The following is a 25,669-nucleotide window of genomic DNA, read 5'->3' as shown; positions in this document are numbered from 1 at the left end:
TTTGCTAAGGGGGCGTGCAACCCTGCAAGCCTAATAAAATCCAGTAAATCATTCTTTTTTAAATATTTCACCCTTTCGACTCGAAGCAATTTCAATGCCAAAATGAAGACGTTTCTTTCAACCCACTTTTCTCATGCACACACACAACAGTTGATCTTTTTACAATTTATATTTTTTAAAATATTAGGTTGGGGAAAAAGAGATCCATCATTTCTCCGCTTGAGATAACGTAAAAATAATGGATTTCTTTTTCCCCAACCTAATATTTCACCCTTCGGACTCAAAGCAATTTCAATCCCAAAATCGAGACGTTTCTTTCAACCCAGATCATTTTTATTCTTACATTCTGCACATCGAATTGGGCCTGTTTTCTCATACAACAATTGAGCTTTGTACAATTTATATTTTTAAAAATATTTCACCCTTTGTACTCGAAGCAATTTCAATCCCAAAATCAAGACGTTTCTTTCAACTCAGATCATTTTTATTCTTACATTCTGAACATCGAATTGGACCTGTTTTCTCATGCAAGTTGAGCTTTTCACAGTTTATAAAATACACAGACGAGTTTATAATAATATTAAAACTGCTTTGAATAATGGTACGGCAGAGGGTTAATATATTAATGTTTGTAAAATGATAGCCTATCAGTTTCAACGTGCGCATCCTATTCTTCGTCAATTTGTACGGTGGATTGCTTTAATCTGCGATCTCTTCCTGAAGTAACTCGATAACATCTTAATATCACGTCGCGAACCAGCAAATTGAAAGAGACAGCAGAAGCGAACGGAATGAACTGTTTCGATCGGTCTACTAGCGAGTCAAATTTTTCGTTATCCATCCCTTATAAAAGGATTTTTGACATCCCGTCGGATATCCGATACGAGCCACGCGGACATTGATTGATGCGAAAATGCTTTCCATCCGGCCGCGGCCAAACGAGCAGAGTTCCATTTAAAGCGACATTTCCGACCGACATAAACCTATTATTTAAACTAACCCTTTCACACAGTTTCGGCTGTTCGGTAAAATTATCTCCGTTTATCCCAACAACCGGTTGGGGTACGATTTCGATTTTGTTCGTAGTTTGTAATTTCGTGGAGAACTTTATATTTCGCATCGCGAATCCGGATTCCGGTAATACGAGTGGCCCAAGCCCTTTCACGGTACCGTGACATCAAGACCGAAGGTACAATCAGCTAAATGAAATGCAGCATCGTAATTTGTTGCCGAGAACAAGCACCGAGACAAGAGAGCTAGTCAGCATCGAGAGAACGATAGCGTCTTTGTACCGTGGAATATTTTCCGAGTCGGACGCGGAAGTGCGTGGGAGCGAGAAGAGTTGTCAAGGGTGGTTTTCTCAGGGAAATGAAAGAATGTCAAACGGAATTCTCGTCCGAGATGCAGAAAATTACATAAGGGGATGGAGAGGCGTGGAACGATTCGGAGGACACGTCAAAGAATAAGAGAAACGAGCGCGGGGGTGCAACCACGCGAATGAAAAGAGTAAAGGCATGAAAAGTCGGTGGGAGCGCTTCCGTGGCGGCAAATAAAGGTGGAAACGTAGTGAGAAACAACCACCGTGGAGAGTGACCAAATAAACGGAACGGGGAACGAAGAAAGGGAAAGTCAAGACGCGAAGGGTGGCGAGCAAAGAGACGAATAAAAGAACAGCAAACTGTCTCGTGTGAAAGCCATCCAGCTCAACGGCAAACAAACGGCGGCCATTCCTCGCGTGTACAGAAGGGAGCTGGACACATGCAGCGAGCGCTCGGCTCTCCCAACAGTGGCGTAGCTAGTAGGAGTGTGCGTGTACTCGAAATTTCGGGTTCCGGTCGGGTCGGGAAATCTGTTCGAGATCGAATCAGGATCCCGAAAGTTTGCAATATTGGAAATGGTGGAAATGCAATTGTAAACGACTACCTATATTTGCAGAAACAGCAAGACGATAGCTTGGCATTCCTGCCACTCAAGTATCCACCGAACGATTGTTTTCTGACGCGGGAAACATGGTCACTGCCACGAGAACAAAACTCGTATCGGAAAAGCTAGAACAATTATGCTTCCTGCACACGAATTTAGAATAAAATACTATTATTTCTCACAGTGTGTACTAAAATATTTTCTTTCCTCGCGAAGTTTGATAACCGATTACACTGAAAATACAAATATCATCCTGAATCTGCCAGTGAAAATAAAAGATCGAACTGAAAAATCACAAAACATCATTATACTTTCGGGCTTTTGGGATCCGAAATCGCGGGTATCCGAACTTTGTAAACTTCCAGGGCCCGAAATCGCGGGTATCCGAACTTTGTAAACTTTCAGGGCCCGAAATCGCGGGTACCAAACTTTGTAAACTTTCTTCGGGTCCTACTCGACCCGAGGATCGTGTACTTGAAATCTCAGGAACCCGCACACCCCTAGTAGCTACACATTCAGCGCCCTGAATCGAGACTTGTCCTTGTCCGGTACTGGCAGAGAGATTTAATAATTCAAAACGAGCAAAAATATAATTTGGAAAATACACAGACCAGCTAAATAAAATCGAACGAAACGTTATAAAAATATCGTAAAAATCGATCAACGATTTGAAATATTTTTTCCGGCGCTTTTCGGAGCCCGAGCTCAATGGCGGAGCGAAATTTGAGCATCGTGTGCACCCTTTGGTATAAAATTTTCACGTTAATACAGCGTGTTTGCAGGTTCCGCGGCGTTCATTGTAGCCGGTGTTCGGATAACGACATTCGAGCACAAAGCAAAATGCACACGGTAATTGGAACATTTACGCGGAACACTTTTGCCCGCGATAACAATGGAAAAAGGTCGCGGGAACATGGTCGCGCAGCCGCTAAATAGAATTTCATTTTCGTGTTCTTGAAAAGCCGGCTCGGGAAAGCCGCCCTCGTTAACGCGGCTTCGTTAGCCCTTGAACGATTGCCGCTTCGACAGTCAGTTAATCGTTCAATGTGCTATTCTTTATGCAAATTTTAGGGGAGGATTTCAAGGGAAATTCCGAGCACAAAGCTCGCACATTTTCTACGCTCTTGTCTAGACGTGGCGCGGTGAAATTGATAATTGAACACGGTCTCGTGTTCAGCGCAGCGCAGTATCATTTTCTCTCGGAACGATGAAGCAATACATGTTGCAGCGAGAGGTGGTCTGCGCGATGAAAATGGGGACCTGGGCCAGATTTTATGCGATATCGGTTCGCAAGTCTATGCCAAGTCCATGTCTAGTAAATATCAAGCAAAATCGTTATTCTCTTTGCTTCAAGATTTGTAAATAAGACAATTTATATCTATTTCGGTTTAAAGGAAATTAATAACATACATATTTATTAGACTCTGTCCAGAGCTGAGAGGATTAAAGTGAAAAGAAAAATTAATTCGAGCCAGCCGCGGTTCAAATAAATTTTCTAAAGCTCGTTCATTTTCGACGGTTCGCCCGGAGCTTTCTTAATTGGTGCAAACACCGAAGAAGGTGCAGGGCCACGTGAGAGACAGAGCTTTCGCAGGTGGATGTCCCGCTCGGAAAATCACCGGCCCGCACGGCACGCCAAGGGAAGAAATTTTCCGGAGCGTCTGACCTGCGAGTCGACTCGCGTTTTACTGTCCGACGACCAATCGCGTCTGCCACTGTTCGGAGTCCAGGCAGTAAAATCCTTAAGTGCCGGGAAACGCGTCGAATAAATTCCGTCGGGGCTGGGGGATGGAACAGCCCCGTTTAAGTGTCTACGTGTTTCCCAGTCGGCGGATATCGGTCGACGACTGGCGAAACCGGCGAGACTCGCGTCGGACGAATCTACTTGACCGACAGTGACTTCCTCGACAATATTTACGCCGAATCCGATATATGTTTTCATCGACATTCTGTCCGTAGTTTTAATTTTTATGGAACACGTTTGACTGGCAGATCACCCATGTTCGACGAGACGATTTCTGCGACGACAAATGTTTAACAGGTTAAAAGTACACCTGTTTGAAAATACACCTACTCATTTTCGTCACGAATTCATCAAATGTTGCTTCGAGCCATCTGAACTCTGTCGCAGGTCATTTCGAACAAATGAATCAAGCTTCTGCGAATCCTCATGGTCTCCTAGTATTCCGTGGCGCACCCTCTGAAATGTCGAGCGGCTTTCACTTCGTCTTGCGTAATCGGACCACGAGAATTGTACGATGCTGACTGATGTCTTCGACTTGTCACGCTTGTTGGTGCGCTAATTAACCCTTTTAATAGGCTGGCAACAGAGTTCCGACTGAAATATAGCCCCGGCATTTTCGGCTGGCGAAAGATGTGTAAGAATTAGCATTCGATCGATCCAACGATAAACACTCGATTCGACGATCGAATAAACGTACACTTTCTTTTCGCTTTCCGTGAACTTTCGAGCACTTGCGAAACAATAAATAGTTTCACGTCATCCTAGTTAACGAGCCAAGTGGCGCCACTGTTTTCGGTGTGAAACACCTTTACTCCAACTGCGAATCATTTGCAGACAATGTGTATTTTGCATTAAGATACGCAATCTAGTAATAATATAACAAGAAAATTCATTGTCTGGACATTAAAGAATATTTATCAGTAGATTGCATTGATTGTGGGAAGAAGGAATAAAATAAAAATTGGTATCAGCCAATTTTTGCATAAAGTCTATTTATCTTTTAAATATTTCGTTCGAGTATCAATCGCCGCGTAAGAGCAAACTGTCCGATCTTTTCCCGCGACACACAAATAATAGACTGTCGCCCCATTAAAATATTTCCTGGATACGCTAAAAGAAAGATCAGAACCGGCACGAAAGAAATCCATTCGCGTAATGATCGACACGTAATACATAATTGTATAATATCGAACGAGTTTGAAACACGCTCTCGTGAAAGTGCGATCATATCGGCAATCGGAATTTTAGCGTATTAAAATTACGTTTTCAGCTATCTAATTCGCCGGTAATGTTATGTAATGAATTAGAATGTAACGAGGCGTTGATTCGCAGCCAGGAAATCCTGTCCACGTTTCTTCTAATCCCTCGGCTAACGTTAGCCGTCAATCAAGACGCGTGTTTCCATTTTCCACGTTTTGCTGCTCGCAGGAACGTTGATTGATTGTGCGTGAGCCTCACGCAACGTGGAAACCGGAGAATACAATATATTTTCTCGGGGGTTCAGCACCTCTTCAGTATGCAGAGCTATTAGCTTCTGACCTGGTATATACCTTAATAGTTCTTCGCTCGTTCAATACATGGAAGCAGATTTAACGATGGCAGTGCGTGGAAATTCTCTATTCTCGTTGAATTTTTCTTGCTTTTTCTTATGTAATCTCTATCCGACGATTCTACACGGTGTCCCAAAAACTATCAAGAATATTGAACAAACAAATTTCTGAGGTGATTCTAAGCAACATTTTCCTTTGCCATTTCGCGCTGCAGCGTTCCGTTTCCGAGTTATCCGCGAAAACACGAAACCGAAGCGCGGTTGACGCCCACTCCGCGACAGGCCCCGCCCAGGCGCTCCGATTGGTCCGTGTTTATTCGGTGATAACTCCGTAACGAAGCCGCGGAGAAGATTCTCGCAAAGGAAAAAGTTACTTCGAATCATCTCGGGAATCTCCTGTTTCAAGTAGAATATTTTTGAGGCACCCTGTGGAAGGTACGCGATGCGCCTGTGCCCCATTTCCAACTTTCCGTCGAAGTAGAAAGAAGAAACTCGTGCCCAAACATCGCTGGATGAAGCGTCATATCATCGAGGATCCAGCGATTTCAGTCCCGTCGATCGTTTGAGCGAAATATTATTTTCCCCGGTACGTACGCCCGGCAAACAGCGCGGCGAAGTTTCCCGTCCCCGGGAATATGATACATAAATTTCGCGAGAGTGCTTGCATACATTCGAGAGCGTTTTGAGTGGTCGAGTTCGAAAGCTCGCTTGGATCCCGAAGGGCGAGGCTCTGGTTTCCCTTCTCGGCTCTCTCCCCGCTTTGCATCTTCTCGAACCAGACGGTATTCGACTATTTTCATTTTCCGTCGTTTAAACGTCCGATAGTCCGTCGAATAAAACCTTCATGCGTTTATAGAACAATTTAGTAGATGAAATAGAAAATTGTTGAACAATTTTCAAAACTGATGATGTCAATATATGATTTCTCCTCTGTTAAAATCATTAATGGAAGAAAAAGCATTCAATCTAGTTTCTATTTCTTGCAATCGATGCAGACAATTTTATTTTGCTTAAAGATCCGCAGACTAATAATAATACAGCAGACACCCGTGTAACTTGACCAGAAACTTGTTTAAAAACACTGTACACATGTAAAAAATTGCGTAAGACGACTGTACACTTCCTGCCACAATGTTAAACAATTTTTTATAATCTTTTCTATTGTATTTTTTTAAATACGAGCACTTTACTGGGATACACGTAGACTTCGAATCTTTATGCTTTTATGGCCTACGAAAATTTTCAAAAAATGCTGGAGTATCAAAGTCAACAGAATTTAGTACGGTTTTTGTATATTCTCTATCTACAAATGCTATTGCCAATGAAAATGGGATTTCGTCTGGTCCCACTTTCTTTCTGTCTACAATACTTGGAAATTGCATAAACATTCGCAGTCCAGACCTAACAATTTCAGTTCTCCAGATGGAAGAACAGAAAGCGACGCTCCCGTTGCTCCATTGAGCGAACGAACTGTTTTTCCATGTTCTTGTAAAATGAAATGTGGCGTAGGCCCTCCTACCAGACGCCCATTCAATCTCTTGCATTGGAAAGCAGCCGTGGGTATTTGTCTTCGTTGAGTTACGGCTGGTTTCGTAGAGACGCGATGTTCGTTCCCGTTCCAGGGACCAGAGTCGCCAGATTAAGACTTGTCCCCCACTCTACCCTTCCCCTACCACGACGTTACTCTCCCACGTGACGCGTTAGTCATGCGTCGCAACGTCACGTGACTAATCCGGTAGTGGAAGAGAGGGGGATAGCTCTTTTCCCCTCGATTCGAGCCAATACCCCTGATCTGGCGACACTGCGCAACGCGAGGTGGAGCTAAGCGGCACTTTCACGCGCGCGATGATTGCCCGGCAGGGCCTAGCCGAACGACCGTAAATCTTTTAGGGTTCCCGCCGTATATTCTATTTGTAATCATGGGCCGCTTAACATTTCACTTGCTCCACGGTCGCGGCGGTGATACACCGCGGAACGGATACAGCCAGGGTTTCTATTTCTGCTTGTAAATTCCGCTCGGCCTGCGCGCGGAACTTTCTCCTCGCGGGAACGCTTCGAATTTATGGACGCACGATGTACGTGAGAGAGCGCCAGCCGACACGCCGCGCCGCGGATATTTCATTCGGTTCCGAGGAGGAAAATCTCGCGGGATAAGATAACGCAGCGCACCGGCTCCACAGATTAGGCAGAGCGCCGTGGCGTGTTCCCGTTATGGGAGTCGCCGGAAAATTAGGAACTGCTGAACCAATCCGTTCTCGTGACCCTCTGCGCTTTTTCAAACAGCACACCAAGGAATATCGGTTACTAAAAAAGAATGCAGTGCAATTTATTATTGCATAATTACTGACCAAATATCTTTTCCTTGTTGGTCATAGTCGAGCATAATCCTGCAAGCACACACGTGTTCGAAAATATGTACAGTCGTTGAAGAATCGAGCGAGCGTACATACAAGCAACTGCGAGGAAAATGAAAAGTAGATCTTGTTTCGAGTAAGGTATGCACAATGCTGTTGATTCTAATCTGAGATCCTGAAACACGAATTTCCATTTTTAGGCTCACGCAACCGCAGTGTTCGCGATACCACGCGGAGTCTTTATTCGCTGATGATTATGCATGAAGATCATTGCGATTGCATCTGCAGTTTTCAATTGCATTTTCTTCTAGTTAACCAGACAAGCCACCTCCCCCTAAACATGTCGGTTGAAACAATGCATTTATATGGAACCCGGTCCGAGGGTAGAAACGAACGGTCGAGAAAGAAGAAGAGGATCGGAACTCGGACTAATTTATTCGCGTGCGACCGTTTAAGGCGTAGTTTCCAACGCGCGCCGCGGTCTTAACGAATTCCCATGGGGGAGAGCAGCGTCGAGAAAAATTCGGTGCAACGCGCGCCGCAGTGTGCAGAATGCAGAGCTGTTGCACGCCATTATGCAACGATGCTTCCGCCTTGGTCCCTTGAAATTACACACTGTCCCGGAGCGCGATAAATTACAATGTATCGGCGTGCGAACGCGCGCCTCACGCATTGTTGAATCGTTTATCGGCGAACCAGTAATTATTCAGCGAGTTTCGTCAAACACTTGGCCCGAGGAGCAGGAGGGGCGCGCGGTTAAATTATACAGGGCGTTTCGCAATACGCAACTCCTGTACAAATACACTAATCTCGTAAAATTGCCGCGGAACCACTTTTCCGATTAACAAATACTCGACACGATAATTTTACTTTTAGATCGAATATTTTCCGAGTCGGACGCAGGAGTGCGTGGAAGCGAGAAGAATTGTCAAGGGTGGTTTTCCGGGGGAAATAAAAGACCGTGAAACGGAACCACTTTTTCCAGTAACAAATACTCGACACGATAATTTCACTTATAGATCGAATATTTTCTGAGTCGGACGCAGGAGTGCGTGAAAGCGAGAAGAATTGTCAAGGGTGGTTTTCCGGGGGAAATAAAAGACCGTGAAACGGAACCACTTTAATAATTTCACTTATAGATCGAACTGGGTCACCCTGTACGAGGACATTTCCACCGATAAACCTGTAGAATATAATATTGTTTGATTGGAACCCTCCGTAACGATCGCATCGTTTGGAAATAGGACATTTCCTGTTGAGCGACCTTGAGTGGACCTCGCCGCCATAATTCCCTGCACAACCTAAGACCCTGCTGCCCCTCGAATCCTGACCCAGACAAGTAGCACGGCATGAAACAGCTCTCGAACAGAGAGACGTCCATCCATAAAGTTTACCGTCCCGAGTAAATAAATCCGGGATCGCGGAAAACTCAAAGCATTCGATATAAATGCACAATCTGAGAGCACCCGGAGGCGAATGCTCCGCGTTTCCCCCAGCGTGTACGTAATCTACCGTTGACTTTTCCGATGGAGTGACAAAAAGGACGGGAAAACCTGAGAACGATCGTGGAAACAGCGGTGGGAAAAACCAGCAGCCACTCGCGTCGCCATTCTTATCGTACGGACGCATTTCCGGTGATACAGTTTGCCCGGCGAAGGAAAGAGAGCGACCGCAACAGCAGGAACAAGAAGAAGAGATGAAGTAACGGGGTTGCAGACTCGTCTCCTGGACGAGTTCGTCAATGTCATCGCGAGGCGAACGAATACCGTTCATCGATCTCGAGCACGCTACACGAGGGCGTCATAAAATCACGTTGGTCGCCATATTGTTGGTGCTCACTCCAGGACACCGTAATCAACCGCACTCTACCAGGCCAGTCCTCGAGAAGCGACTTCTATTGGCCAAAAATCAGTTTCCTGAAAAGTATCGAGGACTCTGAAGGGGGTGGTTCCTCCTGAGGTGATTCTGAGCAGAGAAAAAGGGTTTCTCTGCCATTTCGCGCAGGAACGTTTTGTTTTTGGACTTTCGACCAGCTCAATTAAGACTTGTCTCCCACCCTTCCCCATCTACAACGCTATCCTCCTCCACTCTTCCGCCACGGCCCGGTCAAGTGACTCGAATTAACCCCCCGTTGCCGTATTTCAACGAGTCAATTTCTAACAAATATGAAAGTTATGCCTGTCTTTTTAGATGAAGTCAAACCTGATTCGTTTGTAAAGAGCCCCCTAGACGGTCAATAATATTATCACAATAATCTTGAAGCTCCCGTCAATACTATTGATAGGCGTATTGACAATATTATTGATCGTCTAGGGGCCCCTTAACCTAATCATTGTGTAAGCGTTAAAATTAATGTACCCGTATACAAAACATCAATTTTCTTTTACCTCCTACATTTTTCGGGATAAGTTGTTTTAATTCAACCGTAAAGAAAATGTTACTGCAACGTTAGGACTTAAGATCCACCCTTCCCCTTCCACGACGCTATCCCCCACTCTTCTGCCAAGCGCGTCACATGACTAATCCGGTACTGGTAGAGAGAGGGTACAGAATTCCCCTGATCTGGCGACAGTGGGCCCCACTGTGGCATCATGCGCAGCTCTACTCCGCGCGACGATCTTCTCTCCCTCCCGCTTCTTCCTCCCCGTGCTTCCGTAACGGTGACGCGGGCATTCCGTTACGCGAACCACCGGCGAGAGGCAGTCGCAGCCTTTTCCCTTCCTCGAGGCAGGCTCCTTGCGTCCTCCGTGTTCCACGTCCGTCGTTGCATTATGGATCGCATGGCCGAACGTGTTCCCTCCATGGAACCCCGCCGCCTTTCTTCCTCCTCTTCTTCTTCTTGTTCTTCTTCATCGTTCTCTAGTCTCGCGATCGTCCTCCTGGTTCCTGGGACTCCCTTCCCCCGGCTCTCCTCGTTTCTCGATCGGCTTCCCCTCTATTTGGATAAGCTCTCCCGCCGCTTTTTCGTAGCAAGCTTTTTCCTCTTCATCCGTGTGGCCCCCGTCCACGCGTGACCGTTTCCATCCGCGGTGCCCCGTTACCTACACGCACGCCACCAAGGTTTTGTTTCTCGGTTTTTTCGTTGTTACGAGGAAGGAAGGCTTTGTTCGACCCTGATCTCGTCTACCGCGGTGCTCACCTGGCGATTCCACGCGAACAAGGCTGTTTATGGGGAACGACGCGACGGTTTCCTCCCCACTATTATTCTCTCCCTTTCGCGTTTCTTTTCGCTTGCTTTTGGAGAACACCGGCTACGGATGGGGGTAATTAGCGGTGGAAAGGCCGGCCGGAAATGGTTACTGGTTACCCGAACCGTACTCCTCTATCGGCGGGACCCTCCGCGATGCACAGCAACGCGTCTTCTCAAAAGGTGCACCGAATTCGATTTTCGAGGTCTCTGCTTCTGCGCGAGATCTGGCCAATTATATTAAAATTATATTTGAATTATGCATTATTGTGATTAGAATTATATTTGAATTATGCATTATTATTATGTTTCAAATTATATTATATTTTAATTATGAATTATCATATTTGCATATATTTATATTGTATTATTATATCTGAAGAATGAAACTTGTTTAAGTATTACCTAGTAAATTAATCATTCTAACAACTCGAAACAAAAATGAAGTCGTTCGATCCAGTTAAAAAATTTGAAAAATTCTAGAACTGTTGTAAATTGACACGAGGGACTATGGATGGTGGTTCTACGGACAACGATCACGTTACATAACGCTGCCGCCTGTTTTGTTTTCCAGAACAACACTACGCGGCCGCCGATTCGAACAGTTCGACGCCCGCGAAGAGTTTCGTGGCCTGTAGAGTTTGCGGTGACAAGGCGAGCGGTTACCATTACGGCGTGACCAGTTGCGAGGGTTGCAAAGTAAGTATGAAACGTAATGGAACGGCTACAATGAAATGTTTAAACAATCCTTCCACCCTGTGTAATTTCACAGAAAGCAAGTACAGTAAAGCCTCGATCAAAAATCGAACATCCTTTATCATACTTTATAAAAACATATAAAAAATCTATCGCACGGTCTAAGAAACAGCACGGACCCGTCGGTTTTTCTTAGATCGAGGCTTCACTGTATAAGCAATTACCTGCAACATAAAAAGTTTTTCGTAACAGCGGTTCAACGTTAATTCTATGTGCGTGTATAGAATTCAGTCGTAAACGTCGCAACAATTATTAAGATTAATTTAAAGACGTCATCCTCTGTTGAACGAGATAAGGAACTTTCTGCTGCGAAGGCAATTTATTTAGTATGATCTTGAAATCCCCGACTAAAAAGGAGACGTTGCTAGTTTAAGAGTCGGCGGAATGAATTTACGATCTTCATCTTTATGCATCTTGTTTAATAGTGCACTAACATTTCCTCTACAGTCACGAAGTTGGAAAACTGATTATACGAACTTAGCTATGAAATCGTGAGCAGATACATGTCCGCGTGGCGGCCCAACGAGAAAGAGATACTCGAACAGAACTTTCTACGCCGCGAAGCATAATTATAAATCGTAAACTTTTCTTTATCTCGAAACTGTTCCTCTAACAAGATCGCCTTCGACGCATCGCTTCCTCCGAGAAAGTTTCAGCGTCGCGTTATGAAAACAATTTTTCTCTTTCATTGGACCTTCGTGTCAATGGCGCTCGGTTACTTTCGACTTGTCTACGCCAATGTTTCTCCAACGTTCTTCGTTTCCGTCGATATTCGTTTTCCTCTGAATCGTCTGTACGTATTAGGTTGTCGCAGATAAGTGTCCGATTCGCGAACATTTCTTACAAAACGTTACGGATCGTTACAAAGTGTACTTTGTAACAACTAGAATGTGTTTTAAGCGAAATAAAAATGGTCTATAACAATTACAAGGTACTCGATCAAAATTTGCTTCTTAATTCATACTTTATAGTTACGAAAAGTACCTTTTTCTATTTTCTCACGTAATTCCTGCCAATCGCAATTCTTTCAAAATACTTTTCTCACGTTGTTTGATAAATAAATACTTCAAATTGTTACAAAAAAAGACGTCAGGTCATTTGGCACGCGATTTTTCGATCGCGTCACGAGTCCACCGTGCTGTATTTCATTTTTTCATCGTTGAAGTACCGTGACCACGGTAAAGTCTCGATCTAAGCCGGACGAAGCTGCACGATCTTAGTCAGTCTGAGAATTTAAAACGTTGTGTACGCGGCTTAAACTCGCTGCGAGATGCACATCCGCCGATGCTACACGGCTGGGATTGAAACACGGAAGCCCTGAGGCCAGAGTTAACGGTGAATTGGTACATTCTCGCGCTCCCACCGACAGAACCGTGCACCTGGACGAGATGAGCGCTCGCCAGCTCGCCTACTCGCTCTGTCCCGCAACAAGCGTCGCCACGCTTCTTTCCAATATGATCAAATTAATTTCCCGGCTGGGAAATGAATGCGCGTTTGTTGTTCCCCGTGTCTCCACATCTTTTTGTCTCGTCCCGACGCGACGGTTCACGATTCGCTCACCAGGCTGTTCGCGAGCTTAGAAAGGAGGCGATCATGTTTTTGTTTACCTGAGAAATTGAGTCGGGAATTGGCTGCGAGGCAAGCCACGCAACTAACGGACTTGAAAACGTTCCTGAACTCGAGGGACAGCTCCAATCTAGCAATCAGAGAAAATTATTGTTTGAACAAATCCTTTAAACGAAACGAGCGACATGAGAATCTACCATCTTATTAGACAATGACGTCACTGCGCAGGAATTATTAAGGGCCTATGCAACTCCGTAATAAAATGGAGTAGATCATTTTTCAGTTTTCTGAATTTTTAGAAGTGTTCGAAATTGATCTTCTCTGCGAACAAGATATTTTTGCTTCTAACGAATCGAAGATCATCTATTTCTATTTAAGTTGTACTGTTCTGAATTTTAAAAAGTGCTGTTATCATAATTGCATGAATATTTTGTTAACAAAGACTGCAACACGATTTGTCCAGTTTTCTGAATTTTTAGAAGTGTTCGAAGTTGATTTCCTTGGCGTCCGAGATATTTTTACTTTTATCGAATCGCGCGCGAAGATAATCTATTTCTATTTAAATTGTACTGTTCTGAATTTTTTAAAAAGTGCTGTTATTATAATTGCATGAATATTTTGTTAATACGGACTGCAACAGCATTTGTTCAGTGTTCTGAATTTTTAGAAATGTTCGAAGAGTTGATTTCCTCGGCGAACAAGATATTTTTACTTTTAACGGATCGCGAAGATAATCTATTTCTATTTAAGTTGTACTGTTCTGAATTTTAAAAAGCATTATATTATAATTACACGAATATATTTAGTTAACACGGACTGCAACCGAATTTGTGCAGTTCGCTTGTTCCCGAGATGTTAACAAACTGCAACAACGATAGGCGATCGATTTTCGAAGTACACCGCCGTTCATTGTGAATTCGACTAACAATGCGTGCAAAATTAATCTCGATTCCATTACGAAAAATTGCATTTGTGGCGGTGAATGGCGAATGTGTTAAAAAGAAAATCAATGTACACTTTTAAAAGTGATTCGACGAATTTCTGGTGCGCGATTGCGCACTAAAAATTCGTATCGCCCCGCGCGTCCTTTTCAATAAATATTGAACCTTTTCCACAGTCGACTAAAGAATGCATAGGCAAGCATTTTCGCCACGGAGTCAAAATGCAGGCTTTACATAGTTAAAAGACCGACGGCGAGCACGCATACGAATTTTCCGAGCAGAATTCGAGCACGCGTAAATCCTCGTTAAACGTGCTCTACAAACAAATTGTGAAAATCATGAACAAATTCATCGTTCGATTTCACCAACTACAATCGGCCCTGCATTCCGGCCGACCCCAATTGCCTCTCGAATTTTTAGAACAGTAAAACAACCAATTCGATCAGGTGAACTATTTCATAACAACAAATTCATTTTTAACTCATTATTAGACAACGGATTTTTATGCAAAATAAAAATTGCCTACTTGAACTGCGATATGAAAAATGATATTCATTCTTAATATGTTTAATAGATTGAAAATCATATAAGAATATACAATTAGGAACAAAACTGATCACACACACTTTAAATCACAATAACTTTTTTTATGAATGGACCAAACGACCAAACGAAATTTCTCTGTAAGGCTAGTTGTATTAGTTTAGTAAATGACGTCTAAAAAATATTGAAAAATGTTGAACAAATGCATTTGGTCGGAATCGTGAGAAACAATAGTAAAAATTGATTTTTACAACTTTTTTAGCTGGGCCTATAACGAAAATTTAAAAGATGCGTTTGGTCAACTCGTATAAATGATATACGCTCTGAATATTTCATTGAAATTGGTTAATTGGTTTACGAGTTATAAACGATCGAAAGTAGTGAAAACGAAAATCTTGAAAAATTGCAATTTTTACCACTTTTGATCGTTTATAACTCGTAAACCAATTAACCAATTTCAATGAAATTTTCAGAACGCATATAATTTATACGAGTTGACCAAACACATCTATATTAAATTTTCGTTATTGGCCCAGCTAAAAAGGTTGTAAAAATCAATTTTTACTATTGTTTTTCACGATTCCGACCAAGTGCATTTCTTCAACATTTTTCAATATGTTTTAGGCGTCATTTACTAAACTAATTCTTCTAGCCTTACAGAAATTGAAGTCGTTTGGTCCATTCATAAAAAAGTTATTCTGACTTAAATTGTGTGTGGTCAGTTTTGCCCCCAACTGTATTTTTGTGATAAATGCATAAAATGTATATTTGTATTTGATCTAAGAATAATTTTTTAGTCCGTTCTAATGAACAATGTAATTGACATGGTAATTTATACTTCTTCTAGATCAATAAATTGGTTGGTTAACAAGCTAATTAATGTATAAATAATCAGTCTATCAATATAAGAATATATTTTTGTGATAAATGCAGAAAATGTATATTTGTATTTGATCGAAGAATAATTTCAGTCCGTTCAAATGAACAAAGTAATTCACAAGGTAATTTATACTTCTTCTAGAAACGAACATCAAGGTTCAATAAATTGTTCGGCTAACAAGCTAATTAATGTATAAATTATCAGTCTATTAAAAAACAGCAAGAGTCGCGTTTACTTTCGTCTGGCTGCAGAAGGAGAACGAGAAACGCACGTGTCTGACCATACGAAGGCCGTCACTACTGTGCCCGTATCGACGATCTAGAAAAATTGTTCCACCGTACCGGTCGAACGTAACACGTAACCGGTTGCACGCAACGCGTTAATTTTCTGTAAACGCTCGTATTTAATACGGTGTGTTTATAGCAGCGCGTTTCGACAAACGAGACCAGCGATACAATTAATATTAAAAGGTCCATTATTATGATTAACCAACGTGTTCCTACTTCAGTCCGCGCCATTGTTGCCGACAAATATAAATATTTCGAAATTGCTGATACAATATTGCTGCGATTGTTGATTACATCGAGCCGAACCGCCACCGACGCGGTGTTGTTGTGTAACGAACGAATTACCGGGATTAATTAACTGATTAGTTGATTAATCGCGCGAACAGACAGTTCGGGGCCTCTTGCGCCGTGGAATTTCTAATTTGCCAGTTTTCGTCAAAACATTTGAATCAATTTATAAAAATATGTTTGATATTATTCAATGATATAATTTTCATTATTTCTAACAACTTGTTGCCATCTTTCACGTAACTTGTCAAAATTACATGCTTATTTAAAATACGACAGAACCTTCCCTCGAACCTAATATTAATTTTAAAATAAACCCATTTCTCTATGAAACCATCTCTATCAATTTCTATGTAGCTGCACGTGTTTTGAGATCTAGAGCAGGATTTCAAACACTTAAATTCAAACATATATCGATTAATGAATCCTATAAATATCGCATTATTGCAAACTCTAACACACTATATAATAGTATTGATTTTTTTTAATGGAATTTGGATTAATTTAACACGCATTCAAAAGAAAATTATGCACGATTATCTGATAAAATCATACCTGTATACCAACAGTTTTGTGCATGTCCCCTCTTAGTTAAATTACGTTAATTCTTTTTGTTATTCTATTGTAAACATTTGTGTAAAAGGACTTCGCGATCCGTTTATAATAAATATAATAATAATCTATATAAAAATAAAAATCAAATGCTGTTCGTTGGTAAGCGCATCATTTGAGAACGGCTGGACCGATTGGGCTAATTTTTTTTCAGATGTTTGTAATAGTCCGAATAAGGTTTTATAAGGGAAAGAAAAATTGGAAAAGTATCCCGGAAAAATGGAAAATTCGGAAAAAACTAAAAGTGCTTTTGGAATCATATTTCAATACAACAAAAAAACAAACGTCGTAGCTTTTAATCAATATTTCAATAGGAATTTACATTATCGACGTGACTGTTTGCATTATTTCCTCCTCGAAGATTCTCAAGGTTACTACGATATCTTGACAACATATCTCTCAAGGTCATTGAAATCTGCGAGGAAAATATTTTTGAATTATTAAAATAGTTTTCGACAAGCGGAAAAATCTCGTCTCTGACCGTCTGATTAAGCGTGAGCCTTTCTACTGGCCGGCTGTAAACGCTGTCCCTTCGCAGTTCGATTTATTACTGAACGCTGCAGCTTCCGGCTCGTCCGTCGAAATTCTCCTACGGATTAATTGATATACCTGGCCGCGATAATACGTAATCAACGTGCGGCCGCTTCGTTGAACATTTAACGCAGATAATCTGCGAGTTGCGGAACCCGTTCGACCAATCCTGTTTGCTCTACTCGTTTTAGATTGTTCCTCCGGCTGAACGGGTACCTATCCCGTACCACCGACGAGTTTTATCGCGTAATGGTGTAATCGTGTTCGAAATATTTCTCGTGATTTGCTCTCCGTTGTACTCGGTGCTCCTCCATGTCGGCTATTTAAACGCACCCGTGGCACAAATTGTTCGATCACATTTCGAAATCGCGCAATTCCTCTCGATATTCAAAATTCAACCGAATTCAGAATTTCCGACAGATTAGAAGAATTAGTTCACTAAAAATTTTACTCTTTCTTTTCGATTGACCTTTGCGTGGAGAACTGCTTCCAAATCGGACGTCCGCGATTTGTGGGACACCCTCTATATTGTGGTGAAATAGAAGAACTTTTAGGGAAGAATTTCTTTCTTTGGAGAATTTTATAGAACTCAAGCTTTCGGCCCACTTGAAGAATTGTTGAAATGTATGTTTTGAGAAACAAAATTAATCTATTATTCCACACAAGGAACGATCGATTCAATATCAGTTCATTTCAGTTTGTTTATGAAACCGTTGGTTGTTTGTTCATAGTGTCGTTCAATTTTCTAGCCCGAATGATCCTCGCTTGACGTGTTACATTTAAATAGTAAAGACGTGGTTTGCTTGTGCTTTTCTCGTTACTGATTAAACTCCGTTGAATCAATTAATACAAAGTGTGCGGTTTATTTAATGACATAATCTAATAAGAATAATGCCGAGTAGGTACCTTGAACCGCAATTCGTCGAGAACCATCCCAGAGTTGGTCAAAAATTTAATCAACGATTGACGAATTTTCTACTTCAATCGTTAATCGCAATTAACAATTAATCTCCTAGTTTAGTCGCTAAAAAATTACGATTAAATACTTATTAATCGTTAATTGGTAATATCGGTCAAATTTCAACTTCAGTCAATTGTAATCGTCAATCGGATAATTGATTAATGATTAACTGCTGAAATTTCGAAGTGAAATACCGAATCAAAACTATATGAAGTCATTTGGTCTATGATACAAACTCTGTTTACGTGCTTTTATGTTTTTTTTCGATGATTTCTTTTTTTAATCAACGATTGACGATTAACTTCATAGATCGGTTGACGATTAATTTCGTCGATCGGTTGACGATTAACTTCATAGATCGGTTGACGATTAACTTCATAGACTGGTTGACGATTAACTTCATAGATCGGTTGACGATTAACTTCATAGATCGGTTGACGATTAATTTCGTCGATCGGTTGACGATTAACTTCAGAGATCGGTTGACGATTAACTTCATAGATCGGTTGACGATTAACTTCATAGATCGGTTGACGATTAACTTCATAGATCGGTTGACGATTAACTTCATAGATCGGTTGACGATTAACTTCATAGATCGGTTGACGATTAACTTCATAGATCGGTTGACGATTAACTTTGTCAATCGATTGACGATTAACTTTGTCAATCGATTGACTTAGTCTCCGATTTTTCGATGATCTCTTTTTCTAATCGTACACATTAATCAATCAACCTCCGTTCAAATTTTAATTGATTAATGCCCATCTGTGTTCTGTGTCCCGTGTCCAACAACTTGTAAGATGGCGATTGAGACAGCCTTATTGGTGCCTCATCCGTTCAAGGACAGGGACGAGCAAGTTCCTGCTTCGCCTCAGACGTCGAACGGAAGTGCTTATTATTTGCCAACGACGCGGCGACGACGCCGTTCGAGGTGCAAACTGATACATCGTCGCGTGTATCGATTTTAGCAACGAGCCGAGGTCGTGCCGCGGTATAGAATGCTGGCATTATTGACTGTCGGAGTACCACTGGACGGCTCGCAGCCCCTGTGTTCCAGGATATCGGCCGGCGGATACGCGTCGTCCTCCCCGCGTTGTCTCGTATGGCTTTCATTAATTAATACCCGTCAGTAATAGACCAATAAACCGATACGCTTACACGCTGCTAGGAGACTGGAATACGCGTATCCGACGCTGCGTTTCCGAGCCTGATTCTCACACTTTGCACCGGGACTTTTTCGGTCCTCCGTCACGCGACCTTGACGACTCTAATCGGTACACACCAGGGTCCAAAGTAGCTGGAAATTTAAATTTACCGCGTTTTCATTCCCTTCTACACGGTTTGTCCGGAAAGTTCCCGGAATGATTTTTTCTTAAAGTTAATATTCGACTTCTGGGGTTGATAACGTGTGAAACAGTTTCATTCATATCGCAGTACAGTAAATCCTCTATAAACGCAAAAGCCTCGGGGGATTCGTTTGCTTTTATCGTAGACGGGACACTATTTTTTTGAGCTTCAAAGGCCGAGCCGAACGTAGAGAAGGACGGCGCGACTCTCCGCGTCTCTTTCTTTCCCATACGCTGTCCTTCCTTGCGCCCAAAATGTTCAACGTCAATTAAACCACTAAATACAGTTGAAATTATATCGTGTTTGGTCTTATTTTAATCAGATAAATACCACAAATATATTGGTGAAATTCTCGTAAAAAAATAAGTAATAATAAAAAATCGCGCGGCCCTTTTATCTGTGCCGGCGATTGCGACTCTCCGCGTTGCATTATTAGTGGTTCACACCGATATACTAATTATCTGATGGCATCTTTAACACTGGTACTGTACGCCTTTAATTATGCAGTTTCTGAATTTTTATGGATTGATATACTTCTCCGTAAATGAAAATGTTTCTATAACTGTTACATGCAGACCGTCCTATAAAATTATACGTACGCGAATAAATCGCGTATTAATTATGACTGCGATCAATATTCGTTCTACTTTATTTCAGGAGAAGCGTTGAATCTAATAAGCACGTCAAAAATATATCCGCTTGCCCTGTTATTTTGGAGACGTAATAATTAACACTGGGTTACCGGATTCAGGTTCTAAAGTTGTATCCGTCAGGAATTATTCAGCAGACCTTCTTTATTGAAAATATTGATAAACACATCTTTGTTACTTTTACGAACTACATAATAGAAAATGATCGCTTTTAGTGGTCCACAAACGCAGTGTTGAAGAAGAAAATAGATCTATCTTTAAATAAAGTAGATTGGAGATGATATTTTAAGGACGTCTGATATTTGTCGGATTAACAGAATCTCTTTATCCATTCGCGTCTATTTTCCACGACTCCGGCTCCAGCGAATGGGTTCAACGACGTCACCTCTCTCGTCTAATTGAGAAGCTCTGATTACTTTGCTCAACAAAACCTGGAACTGTGTTGAGGGCTAGCGACGAAGATATGAAGAATGCATAAGACACGATATGTCTTATCTGGGTTCATACTTGTATTATACATGTAACGCTGAGTATTAACGAATGGATTGACCAGGGATGACAACGTAATACGATCGATGATGACATCGGTCTCAACACACGATAAGTACATCGTTCACGTATCGGATTTGATTTATGTGAGCCACTCGATTTGAAACGGACGATATCGAACGATTCGTATCTCGGAAACTGTCGAACCCATGAACACCGAAATGGACTCGTCGGATGTGATCGAATTTTAAGGTTATTTCGAAATTCCCAGAGATTATAATGGTACCCATCTGAAATAGCAGACTCTCAGCCCTTCTGTGATTCTACCAAAAAATAAATCCAGTGAATCCTTGGGACTAGACTGCGGATCTTTATGCATTCATAGCAAAGTTGAGTAGATGTAATTCAAAATTGTTATAAAATTGAATATGTCAATATATGCTATCTCCGCTATTAAAATCATTAAGGGAAAAAATAACATTCAATTTGGTTTCTACTTCTTGCGAACGATGTGGACAATTTTTAGTTTATATAAAAATCTGCGAAACGCGACGATTTTCCGTCGAATTTTCGATTGGTGCAAAGAATACTCGAGCCATTCGATTCGAAACGGACGATATTGAACCAGTCGATCTCGAAAACTATCGATACCATGGACTCGTCGGATGTGATCAAATTTGAGGGTTATTTCGACATTCCCAGCGATTATAATGGCACCCATCTGAAAGAGCAGACTCTCAGCCCTTCTGTGATTCTATCCAAAATCCGATGAATCGAGTTCCTTGGGACTCTTCTGTACTCACCGTACCAATGGAAATGTCGAGGAAAAACGCGACCAATAACGAGCGCACGTGGTATTTCCATCGGCGACTGTCTGAAGAAGGAATTTTCCGACGATTTTACGTCGAATTAATCGGAAAGTAGGTCATCGGGAAGGGAAATTTCTCCGTGTACCGTGTTTCCCTTTTTTTTTTTTCATTCGCCTCTTACGAATTTTGCCATGCACGCGGATAACCGAACGATCGTTCGATTCGAATCCGATAATGAACGAGTCGTCCTGTTAAAATGCTGATTTTCTGTCTCCCGATTCGACACTCCATCTATTCGCCAGTTTTATCCGCGACCTATTTACGCCCGTTTACGCTCTTAACCGGGCTCGCGTTGATCGCTCCGGAATCCTCGCCGCGCGATTCGGGGTCACGATGCACGCGAATGGATCGTCGGAATCGTCGAACAACCGGCCCGCAAAATTCTTCTGTCGTCGGTGAATCTTGCCGTCGTCGCACAATACACCGCGCCCGCGTACCACATCGAACGTCCAATGTAGGTGGAAAAATGGATTTGCCTGCCATTTACTCTTCTTTCGGAATGTTTACCGAGGCCTATGATACCCATAATAATTCATTTAACAATTTGCACTACACTAGTAAATTGCACTGCGTTGTCTTGATGAAAAATTTAGATTGTGTAAAGTTGACGCCTCTGAATGGGAATAATCGTCGAACAACCGGCCCGTAAATTTCTTCTGTCATACCAAAATTCTTCTGTCGTCGTACCACAATTCTTCTGTCCTCGTACCACAATTCTTCTGTCCTCGTACCACAATTCTTCTGTCCTCGTACCAGAATACTTCCGTCTTCGGACCAAAATACTTCCGTCGTCGTACCAAAATACTTCTGTCGTCGTACCAGAATTCTTCTGCCGTCGTACCAGAATTCTTCTGCCGTCGTACCAGAATTCTTCTGCCGTCGTAAATACCAAGGCCTGCAAAATACTTCCGTCGTCGTACCAAAATACTTCCGTCGGCTTACTAAAACACTTCTGTCCTTGTACTAAAACACTTCTGTCCTTGTACTAAAACACTTCTGTCCTTGTACTAAAACACTTTTGTCGCCGTACTAAAACACTTTTGTCGTCGTACGAAAACACTTGTGTCGTCGTACTAAAATACTTCTGCCGACGTACTAAAATACTTCTGACGTCGCGTACCAAGGTACCTAGAGGAGAAAGGAGAAGGAGACAGTCAGAGCCTGATGGCTAGAATAAGATGTGGAAATATGGAAGAGGGGAATAAATACTAGATAAAGGAGGAAAAGAGAAGGTGCATGGGATATGGATGGATGGGGGACATAGGAGAACTGTAAACCAAGTCCAATTTCTTGGTCGCGAGGCCGAAATAAATAAATACTACTACACTAGTAAATTGCACTGCATTGTCTTGATGCAAAATTTAGATTGTGTAACGTTGTCGCCTCTGAATGGGAATACCCACTTAACTATTACCCCACGTAACAGGAATGGAACTGCGCACGACGGTCCACAGCTTAAAATTGATCGAATCGCTAATGAATAACACTCCAGACAGACGAAAAATAAAGCTAGGTCGTGACAGAAGTTCTGCTCCGGGAATAACCACGAGAATTCGCAGAGATCAACCGAAATATAATCCATTTCGAGCATGCTCGCGCAAAGATCACGGTACTCGTGGAAATAGACAAGCTCTCTCGTTAACCTTTTATAGAAACGTGGAAATGTTAGCGAATACACTATTTAATTCAATCGGGGACTTCGTTCACTAAAAATAATTTTCATTTGATCGGTAATGAACGTAATAATAAAAAAAAAAAATACATTCTGTACTCTTTCCGTTCGGTAATTATAGCTAATTAAAATGATCAAACCTGTATAATTTAGAATATTAAGGGATATATTTAATTTTAGTTTAATGTGAAACTCCGCTCACGTGTATGTTTATCAGTGCAGTTAATTAGTAATCGATCCATTCCATGATTTAATGCTCGCTCATTACTATATTACCTTATAATACAAATCATACGTTTAATCTGCTGCCGTGGTATACATTTATTTACATAACAAATTTTAATGGAAATTAAAGTCCCCTTTTTACGAACGGTCCCCCATCTCTCCGCAGGAGTGTGTCGACGAGTTGCGAAACTCGTCGCTCTCGCATAAACTCAATTCAATTACGAATGCGTTTAGTTACGAAATTAAATTATCCTTGTCGAGAAAGTGATACGCAAAGTGTTTCAATACCGATAACAGACACACACGCGTGAAATGTAGAATGAATTGTTTTTCACAAAATTCCATAGAATGGAAAACCGTGAATGTAATTCGTCACAACTTTATTGAATACGGGACTTCGGTGCACGCAGAAAAAATAAATTCAATAAGAAAAGTTGCGTTTGCGAAAAACTGCAATTGCGAGGCGGAAAGTATGCGCAGCATCGTTCGACGGGGTCCGGCACAGTTTTGCTATTAATTATCGAGCTTTTGTGTTCGGTAAAGCGAGGCGAGCAGAGAGACGCTGGACGAAAGCTCGGACTCGTTTCCACGCGGAGCGCATTAATCATAATACGTCACTTACTAAACGAGCCGTCCCGTTGGCCGTCGGCAACGAGGTCAACCCCGACCCACGATGGAACACAACCCTCCCCGAGCAACCCCGCTGGTTAATTTCGATGTAACGTGCGCGCTGCGTGGTACGTGCCCACATTCCCCGCATATTACCTTCCGCGTGTTCACCTGTTACAATTAACTCGACCTCGTACAAACGTCCAACAGCTTCGCCGAATATCCGCGAATTGTTTGCAAGACTCGCGATCGATGCCGCGACTACTTTAGTGGATGCAAGCGTTTCAAAAGCATTCATTGCAGTTGCACCGAATTTCAAAGTTTTAATCGCAGTACAAATTCTCCCTCTTGACTTTTACGACAGTTACGGAAATATCGCTGTACAATGTTGCGGAATATCTGTACCAGAACTTCGAACATCGCTGCATGTAGAAAGTAGAATGGCAAAAAGAACGTTCGACGGTTCACCTTTCAAAAGTATTCATTGCAATTGCACCGAATTTCAAGGTCTTAATCGCACAACAAATTCTCCCTCTTGACTTTTACGACAGTTACGGAAATATCGCTGTACCATGTTGCGGAACATCTGTACCATAACTTTGAACATCTGTACCATAACTTTGAACATCGCTGCATGTAGAAAGTAGAATTGCGAAAAGGACGTTCGACGGTTCAACTGTTACAATTAACTCGATCTCGTACAAACGTCCAACAGCTTCGCCCAATATCCGCGAATTGTTTGCAAGACTCGCGATCGATGCCGCGACTACTTTAGTGGATGCAAGCGTTTCAAAAGCATTCATTGCAATTGCACCGAATTTCAAAGTTTTAATCGCAGTACAAATTCTCCCTCTTGACTTTTACGACAGTTACGGAAATATCGCTGTACAACGTTGCGGAACATCTGTACCAGAACTTTGAACATCGCTGCATGTAGAAAGTAGAATGGCAAAAAGAACGTTCGACGGTTCACCTTTCAATAGCATTCATTGCAATTGCACCGAATTTCAAGGTTTTAATCGCAGTACAAATTCTCCCTGTTGACTTTTACGACAGTTACGGAAATATCGCTGTACCATGTTGCGGAACATCTGTACCATAACTTTGACCATGGTAAAAAGCTCGGCAAAAAGGACGTTCGACGGCGATATCGATCTCAAGGCTCCCGAATATTCGCAGGATCGGCGAATAATTCTCCGCGTCACAATCTGGATTTAGGGCTCGTAAAAATGTCGTTTGCGGGGAGAATCGATAGGGGAAAAAACGAGCTTTCGAAAGCACCCGGGTAGTCCGGTATAGCCATTAGTGTGCAGCGTTTCTGGAGTCCTGTATCCCCGCTGATTTACGCGATCAAGAACGTTTATCAAGGTCCTTGAATGTTCGAATTACCAGATTTTGTGCATTCCTCACAAAAAATAAATATATGCAAATTAAAACAGTTGACGAAATGAAAAGAATTTGAGAATGTCCTGATGCTATTCAACATATTGATTCAGAATATTCGTGCAGAAAGTTTTGAGTTTGTATAAGGATCGGCAGTCGTAAGTAATCAGTGTTCTCGCGATTGTTGTGCGAACCTTGGGGGTATCGAGTCTCGGGGAACGAAATGGTACTACGTTTTTTTACGCGTGTGTGCCGAACATAGATTTCTTGGATAATTTTTCCAAGTGTAAACGACGATCC

At 42.0% G+C, this 25,669-nt stretch overlaps 1 protein-coding gene across 4 annotated transcripts in view; it reads left to right on the top strand.

The window, feature by feature from the left end:
* The window catches only part of Eip78c (Ecdysone-induced protein 78C), a 119,838-nt gene that overhangs the window by 80,835 nt on the left and 13,334 nt on the right, over nucleotides 1-25,669 (top strand). For all 4 annotated transcript variants that reach the window (XM_076432370.1, XM_076432367.1, XM_076432368.1 and 1 more), the window contains one exon: nucleotides 11,332-11,456. In XM_076432370.1, coding sequence (XP_076288485.1) covers nucleotides 11,332-11,456 — 125 coding nt within the window. The remainder of the gene's footprint in view (nucleotides 1-11,331; nucleotides 11,457-25,669) is intronic.

This window comes from Lasioglossum baleicum, chromosome 10, assembly GCF_051020765.1.
Source record: "Lasioglossum baleicum chromosome 10, iyLasBale1, whole genome shotgun sequence".
Lineage (NCBI taxonomy): Eukaryota > Metazoa > Arthropoda > Insecta > Hymenoptera > Halictidae > Lasioglossum > Lasioglossum baleicum.
Note: the sequence above shows the minus strand (reverse complement) of the source record. Positions and strands in the feature narration are given on the sequence as shown.